Source organism: Grammomys surdaster, unplaced genomic scaffold, assembly GCF_004785775.1.
Source record: "Grammomys surdaster isolate TR1022 unplaced genomic scaffold, NIH_TR_1.0 125672, whole genome shotgun sequence".
Classification (NCBI taxonomy): Eukaryota; Metazoa; Chordata; class Mammalia; order Rodentia; family Muridae; genus Grammomys; species Grammomys surdaster.
The window spans coordinates 1,237,208-1,245,135 of NW_021620509.1; the positions used below are offsets into that span (position 1 = coordinate 1,237,208).

The following is a 7,928-nucleotide window of genomic DNA, read 5'->3' on the forward strand; positions in this document are numbered from 1 at the left end:
TTTCTACTTCTTCCCCTTCTGTGTCCTTCCTGGTGGGATGGGGGTGGGGTGAGCCACCTTAGTGCTGTCCACTTGGTGGTGCTGAAGCAGTCCAGAGATCCCAGGCAGCCTGTGCCTTTCAGGCCATGACACCACAGCCAGTGGGCTTTCCTGGATCCTGTACAACCTGGCGAGGCACCCGGAATACCAGGAGCGCTGCCGGCAGGAGGTGCGGGAGCTCCTGAGGGACCGTGAGCCTGAGGAGATTGAGTGGTAAGTCAGGTGCTGGAGTGCTTCTGAGCCCCTTTCCTGGCTCTTTTCGCTAGAGAAGAGAAAAGATGGCAGAGGAAAGAAGAGAAGAGCAGGTCTGCATTTGCACAGGGTACAAAGGCTTTGAGAGATGGAGGTGAAGAGGGAGGAGAGGAAATGAGGGTATTGGAGACAGAAAGAAGGTGTGCATGTGCACATGTGTGTGTGTACATGTACATGTTTGCATGTGCACATGCCTCTGTGTATATTTGTACATGTGTGTGCATACTTGTGTTTGTGCATACTTGTGTGCATGTGTGTGCCTGCATGTGCGTGTGCATCTCTATGTGTGTGCACGCATGTGTGTGTATTCGAGTTCCTGTGGTGGGACTGTGATGAATCCAGATGGTGGCAGCTGGGGCCAGTGTCAATGGACTGGGAAAGCGGTGTTAGTGACTTCGATTTTAACCCAGGGTAACCGGGAGTCAGGGGAAGTGTTTGAGCAAAGGACTGGCAGGCCAGCTGTGTGTATCTTGAAGGCCCTTGTAAGATTCTTCAAGGTTCTCCTTAATCTTTCATTTCCAGATTGATCTAACTGTACAAGTCTTTAGTTGTCCAGAAAATCTTTAACTTAGTTTATTGGAATTTCTTAGAAACATCAGGTGAGCTGTGTGTCTTGGGGATCACCTTTAGTCCCTTTAGTCGCAAAGATGATGCAAAAGGATCCCTTGAAGCAAGAGTTGAAGACATAAAAAAATTTATATATTATATATATATATATATATATATATATATATATATATATATAATATGATTGAAGATAAGGTTTGGGTAGGATAGCAAGACCCTGTCCATCTCAAAACACAAAAATCAAAAATGGAGAGATGGCTCTGTGCTTAAGAATGCACAGGATTCTTGCAGAGGACTCTAGTTTAGTTCCCAGAACCCATGTTGGGTTGCTCACAATTGCCTATAACTCTAGCTCCAGATGATTCAATGCTACTTGCTTCCTTGGGAACCTGCATAAAAATGTGTGTACACATGTATACACTCACACACAGGCACATATACACAATTTAAAACTTGTAAAAAAAAAAAAAACAAAGAGGCATCCTTAGAGGGTGTCTCAAAGGACTTTACTTCTGTGAACAGATATGACCAAGGCAACTCTTATAACAACATTTAATTGGAGCTGGCTTACATGTTCAGAGGTTCAATCCATTATCATCAAGGCAGGCATGGTACAGGAGGAGCTGAGAGTTCTACATCTTCATCTGAAGGCTGCTAGCAGAATACTGACTTCCAGGCAGCTAGGATGAGGGTCTTAAAGCCCAAACCCACAGTGACACACCTACTCCAACATGGCCACACCTTCTAATAATGCCACTCCCTGGGTCAAGCATATACAAACCATCACAGAGGAATACATAAACAAAGAAACAAAAAGCTAGCTGATGTGTTTATAGAAAGATAAAGAGATATGGAATATGTTCTGTGGGTGTGTGTGGTGAGGTATGGGGAAAGGGGATGTCTCAGCGGGCCCAAGCCGAGGCATCCCTTACCCCTGGGGGACCAGTCACACAATGGTATAGAATAGAATAGAATAGAGTTTATTCAGGGCATGGGGAAGGGAGGTAAGGGAGCAGCAGAGGCATAGAAAGGGAGGGAGGGGAGGGAGAGAGGGGAGGAAGAAGGGAGGGAGGGAGGGAGGGAGAGAGAGAGAGAGAGAGAGAGAGAGAGAGAGAGAGAGAGAGAGAGAGAGAGAGAGAAAGAAGTAGAGGGCAGCCATGATCACATGGAGGGGGGAAGGGAGAAGCAAGAGGCAAGGGAGCAGGAGATCAAAGGGGGGGGGGCAAGCAGCCCCTTTTACAGTGGGCCAGGCCTACCTGGCTGTTGCCAGGTAACTGTGGGGTGGAGCTAGACAGAATGCTAACACTAGCAACCAGGCAGCCTTTAGGAAGATGTGGTGCTGGGCCACAGGAGTGAGTGGTGCACTCTGGAGTTCATATTTTCAGCTGCAGATTTAGCAGCATCAGGTCCTAACATTTTAAATAATCACAACATACCAAAAGAAGACAGATTAAAGATTTCAGCTATATCATTGGCTCATTAGTGGTTGATGTTTTCCCATGGATTCTGCCTGGGGCTGTAGGTGTGGCTTAGTGGTAGACCACTCACTTAGAATGTGCAAGTCCACGGGCTAGATCCTTAGTACCACAAATCCAAAACGAAATAAACTGTGGTAGTATGAATATGCTTGGCCTAGGGAGTGGCACTCTTAGGAGGTGTGTCACTGTGGACATGGGCTTTAAGACTCTTGTCCCAGCTTCCTGGAAGCCAATCTCCTACTAGCTGCCTTCAGAATGAGAGGCAGAAGACTCAACAACTTCAGTGCCATAGTGCCTGGATGCTGCCATGCTTCCTGCCATAATGATAACAGACTGAACCTTTGAAGCTGTAAGCCAGCCCCAGTGAAATGCTGTCCTTAGAAGAGTTGCCTTGGTCATGGTGTCTCTTCATAGCAGTAAAACCCTAACTAAGGCACAAGCCCAAACCAAAACAACCACCTGCAATGCCTCTCTGCTGAAAGGACACACTCACCCTTATACCGCAAGCTGCATTCCTCCCTTCCTTTTCCCCACCTTGGCTAACTGCATTTCTAGTGTCTCTAGTGCAACAATGTCAAAAGCAAAGCTTTAGATCTATTTGTCTTCTTTCTACTGTTTTGTATTTTGGTTTCTCTTTTTTTCCAGAACGAATAATTTGTATGCAACTTGTTAAATTAAAGTTTTTTTTATTTTAAAATTATATATGTCTATGTGTGTGGGTATTTGCATGTGAGTGCAGTATCTGCAGAGGCCAGAAGCATGTGTCAGAGTAGGACACAACTCTGGAGTTGGAGTGTATGGGGCAGTTGTGAGCTGCCTGTAGTGCTGAGACTTGAACTCAGGTCCTCTTAAACACTAAGCCAGCTTGTCCTGCCCATTTGTAAACTTTTATAACCTTGGCATTACACTTTTGTTCTCTCAGAAAAAGATTGTAAAGCCACCTGGCTAACCTTTCTTTGGTACTCTTAATTATCTGATTTTAAAAGCTTTCAATTAATTAATAAGGTAATCACTAAGAATGACATAATTAACTAATTAGTCAGAATGCTAACCAACTGGTAATTAATAAATGTTTTTTGGGACAGAGTGCCATTGTGTGCCAAAGGCTGGACTGGAACTCATAATCCTCCTGTCTCAGCCTTTCTATTGTTAGGATTCTGTTTTTCTTTTCTTTTTTTGCATTAGTTAATTAGTTAATTAAGTGTCTCTCTTGGAGATTGAAGTCCTCTTCAGACTTACTGGCAGCTTCGTTTCCTCCCTGAGCCATCTAGTCAGCCTGTGTTTTTCCAATTCTCAAGTATTTCATCCATCTTAGCACTTAAAGCAGGGAGAAAGGTTTCACTGGATCACAGAGGAGCTGAAGTTCTCTGACGTTCTCTCATTTTTGATCTGGTTAACTATTAGTTGGTTTTATTTTTTCCCCCCTCAGGGACGACCTAGCCCAGCTGCCATTCCTCACCATGTGCATTAAGGAGAGTCTCCGACTGCATCCTCCCGTCACTGCAATCTCCCGCTGCTGCACTCAGGACATTTTGCTCCCAGACGGCCGGGTCATCCCTAAAGGTGCCTGCAGCATCAGGGAGGAGGGATCTGGCAGACAGTGGATCCAGGTTGTAGCAGTTTGTCTTCATTGCTTCATTTCCCCCACAGGTGTCATCTGCCGAATATGTATTTTTGGGACACATCACAATCCAGCTGTGTGGCCAGACCCAGAGGTGCTGTCTGTCCCTCTTAATTCTATGTTATGGGGTGGGGTTCTCAAGAGGACAGTCTTTTTGTTTGTTTGTTGGATAAGGTCTCAGGTAGCTCAGGCTGGCTTCAACTTAACCTGTAGCCCAAGATAATCATAAACTTCTGATCCTCGTGCTTCCATCCCCTCAGTGTTGAGATGACAGGAGTGCAGAACCACGCCTGGTTTACGTGGGGATGAGATCCGGGGCTTTGTGCCTGCTAGGTTTGCTCTTTCAACTCAGCTACCTCCCCAGCCCCAGTCATGGGTTTTACAAAACAGGGTGTCAGGAATCCCAGGCTAGTCTGGAAGTCCTTATACAGGATTTGACCCTGAGCCCTTGATCCTCCTGCCTCCTGCTGGGATGACAGGTTTGCAATCATCAGTTCTATGCTGGTGCTGGGATGGAATACAGGGTTTCCAACTATTCCTCGCTGCGTCCCAGGAGGTAGATAAATAAACTCTGACCTTTTACTGCACACTGAGGAGTCTGCTCCTGGCTACACTGACAATTGGTCCTCACCCACCCTGGCTGATATCTCCTGCAGGTCTATGACCCTTTCCGCTTTGAAGCAGACAACGTCAAGGGCAGGTCATCGCTGGCTTTCATTCCCTTCTCGGCTGGGCCCAGGTGAGGCCAGGACTGAGGGGGCGGGGCCTAGGGCTGAGGACAGGGGGAGTTGGGGTATTTGGAGGTTAAAGTTTCCTTTCTGCCTCCCTGCACAGAATTGTGCAAAGGTTTGGGGAACCAGGGAGAAGTTGAAGAGTCCTTCTCTGTGCTCAGAATCCCGCCCTGGTCTGTTCTGTTGTTGATCTGGCGTAGGCTCTGAGGATGTCTACAGCCATGCGTGGTCCCAGATCCCTCAGCCAGGTTCTAGTGCTGTGTTGGTCCCGGGTAGAGTCTAGGGCACAGTCAGAGTCCCCACCCCGCCCTCCCGCAGGAACTGCATAGGACAGACTTTCGCCATGAGCGAGATGAAAGTGGCCTTGGCGCTGACTCTGCTGCGCTTCCGCGTTCTGCCGGATGACAAGGAGCCCCGCAGGAAGCCAGAGCTGATCCTGCGCGCAGAGGGCGGGCTGTGGCTGCAGGTGGAGCCGCTCAGCGCAGGCGCGCAGTGACCCCCACAGCTGGCCTGGGACCGCCCCATCCACCCACCGGCCTGCGCATTTCCAGGAATAAAAATCTCTTGTCACCTTATCTGAGCCTCACCGAACATCCGGGTTACACGCCTCATGTGAGCCACAGGGAGCCATGGAAGGTGTTTGAGCGGTAGAAGGATTTAAGGGTCGTGAAGATTAATATTGTCACCCAGGAGGCAAGGTACTCCTGTAAGGGATTATCTGGATAAATCAACTGAAATGGAATGATTCGTCCTAATCCTAACTGTAGTTGCCGCCATTACCGGGTTTCGGTTCTGGGTTGAATTAAAAAAAAAAAAAAAAAAAAAAAAAAAGTGTGGCCCAGATTAGAGGTGGTTCTTCCCACCTCAGATGATCTAGTCAAGGAAAATCCCTTAGAGGTGTGCCAAACAGCTTGGGTTTTAGTTAATTACAGATGTAGTCAAATTGAAAACCAAGAATGGCCACCATAGCCAGGCTACCTAACTCTTCCCAAACATTTCCACCAATGTGGGACCAAGCACAGGAACACATGAGCGTAGGGGTCATCCTCATCCAAATCACCACAGTCCCTTACCTTTTGAGAGTGTGTCATTATAGCAGCTGGGCATGAGTAATAGTCAGGGTTCTCTAGAGTCACAGAACTTATGGGATGTCTTTATATATTAAGGGGATTTATTGGAATGGCTTTCAGCCTGTAGTCTTCAGAGACCAAATCTTTTAAGTTCCGACTCCATTTTAGAGGACCTGACCGGAAGTTTGAACTCAGGTAGACTAACAGGCTGGTACCTAGCATTAGTTTCCAAGTTGCCCCCCAACAAAACGTAAGCCTAGCTCCAGTCTCTAGGCTAATCCCCAACAAGAGGAGCATCTCTAGGTTACACCCTCAATAAGACCAGGTTATTCCCCCAACAAACCTACACCCCAGGTTACAAGCCCACCCCTAGCCTAATGGCCATCAATGCAGAGGGCAGCAGAAGTTAGGTTTATGATGATTTCTGACACCAGCCAATTATGTTAAAGGCCACAGTAACTTTCCAATAAGATGCTTGCACACTCAGCCCCCCTTACTATAAAGCCTTGCTCCAATAGATATTCAAGGCTCTCCCACCACCCAAACTGTCCTGCATGACAGCAGTGCGTTGGAGGGACCCGAGCTAGCTTGGATAGAATAAAGACCCCGCTGTGAGTTGCATCAATCAGATCAGCTCCTGTCTGTATTTTGGGGGTTCAACCCTTCCCTGGGACGAAAGTTCAACTAACCCAACAATGGGCAGTTGTGAATGAAAAGTCCAAGGGTCTAGTAGTTGTCCAGTCCCATAAGGCTAGTTGGTCTTCTGTAGAAGCTGGAATCATGAAGGAGTACATACCAACAGATGTGCTGGAGTAAGTGCAGGCAGGCAAAGAAGGAACATAGGCATATGTTTTTTTGCAACCTGCTTTTAATAAGGGTTCAACCTCTCTTCTAGCCCACTACCCAGCAGAGGTAGTGGAGGAGAAAAGTTACTAGGATGTGGGGGAAGTGGACCTGCTCAGCAGTAGTTCTTTGGGGGTGCGCTCGATCTTCTTGGGTAACAGTTCAGTCCAGTAGCAAACAGTAAATATGATTCAGCAGCTGCAGACCAGTCCTCTAGGCAGGCAGACACCAGGCACAAACCAGCAGCTACAGTCCAGGCCTTTCAGCAAGCAGAACCAGGAAGCTATAGTTCAATCCTGAAGAAATCGCTAGGCTCGCCAACCGGCCTAAGGTGAGGCCACAGAAGCAGCAAGCTGCCACAGGAACCTCGAGAGCAGTTCTTTGGTGAGGTTCTCTCAATGACAGTGTTACAAGCTGAGCTCAACAGTGCTTTGTAAGATGAACCAATACATACATGTCTTTAGTGAAGAATAGTGAGGCAGAGGAAACCAAAGCTCAGTGCTCATCTCCCACTGTCTGCGGGGTCATATTTATATTCCTTCAAGTGTCCTTTCATGTGACTGCTATATTCAAACATCCTTTCACCTGTGTCTGCTTCAGGAAAACAGTGTTTCACGTGTTTGCTTTAGCAAGACATCCTTTCACCTGTGTGCCCCAGCAAAACATCATTTGGCATAACTGACTTTTCAAAGAACTAGAAGTTTCCACTTCAAAGGAACCCTTACTTTTCCCCATTGTCCTTACGTAGGCCTCCAGCAGAAGGTAAAACCCAGTTTAAAGGTGTGTGCCACCATGCTGGATCTGGAACACGCTTTATCCCAGGAGAGCCTTGAACACAGAGATCTGCTTGTCTCAGTCTCCTGGGATTAAAGTTGTGTACCACCTTGCCTGGACCTAAGCTGTCTTTTACTTGGAACTTGCTCTGTCCCAGGCTGGCCTTGAACTCAGAGATCTGCTTGCCTTTGTCTCCTGGGATTAGAGGCATGTGCCACCTTGCTTGGGCCTAAACTTTTTATGGCCTCAAGATGGACCCCAGGTGTTCTGGATTGTAGTTCATTCCAGATGTAGTCAAGGTGACACCCAGGAACAGCCAGCACAGCATGCAACCAAGGAAAAGGGCACGACAGAGCCTCTGCATTAGAGAGGAAAGCTCACAAAGGGCCCATCTGGGGTCCATTTGTCCCCAGGACAGAGTTTCTTTGGCCAGTCCAGAGAGTAGAGGACCGGTGGCAGCTCAGCAGCCAGGCTGAATCACTGGCTCCTTTCCAGCTCTTGCTGTCCCTTTGTTGGCTCCTCTCAGTTCTGTCTGTGATTCCTTCTGCTCTCA

General features: G+C 47.5%; 1 protein-coding gene across 1 annotated transcript in view; it reads left to right on the top strand.

Moving 5' to 3' along the window:
• LOC114639061 (leukotriene-B(4) omega-hydroxylase 2) overlaps window positions 1-6,379 on the top strand; it is a 32,078-nt gene extending 25,699 nt beyond the window's left edge. Inside the window, exons 8-12 of the mRNA XM_028787733.1 lie at window positions 123-252; window positions 3,766-3,899; window positions 3,987-4,051; window positions 4,614-4,696; window positions 5,007-6,379. Of these exons, the coding sequence (XP_028643566.1) occupies window positions 123-252; window positions 3,766-3,899; window positions 3,987-4,051; window positions 4,614-4,696; window positions 5,007-5,184 (590 nt within the window). The 3' untranslated portion in view covers window positions 5,185-6,379. The remainder of the gene's footprint in view (window positions 1-122; window positions 253-3,765; window positions 3,900-3,986; window positions 4,052-4,613; window positions 4,697-5,006) is intronic.
• The last annotated feature ends 1,549 nt before the right edge of the window (window positions 6,380-7,928 follow it).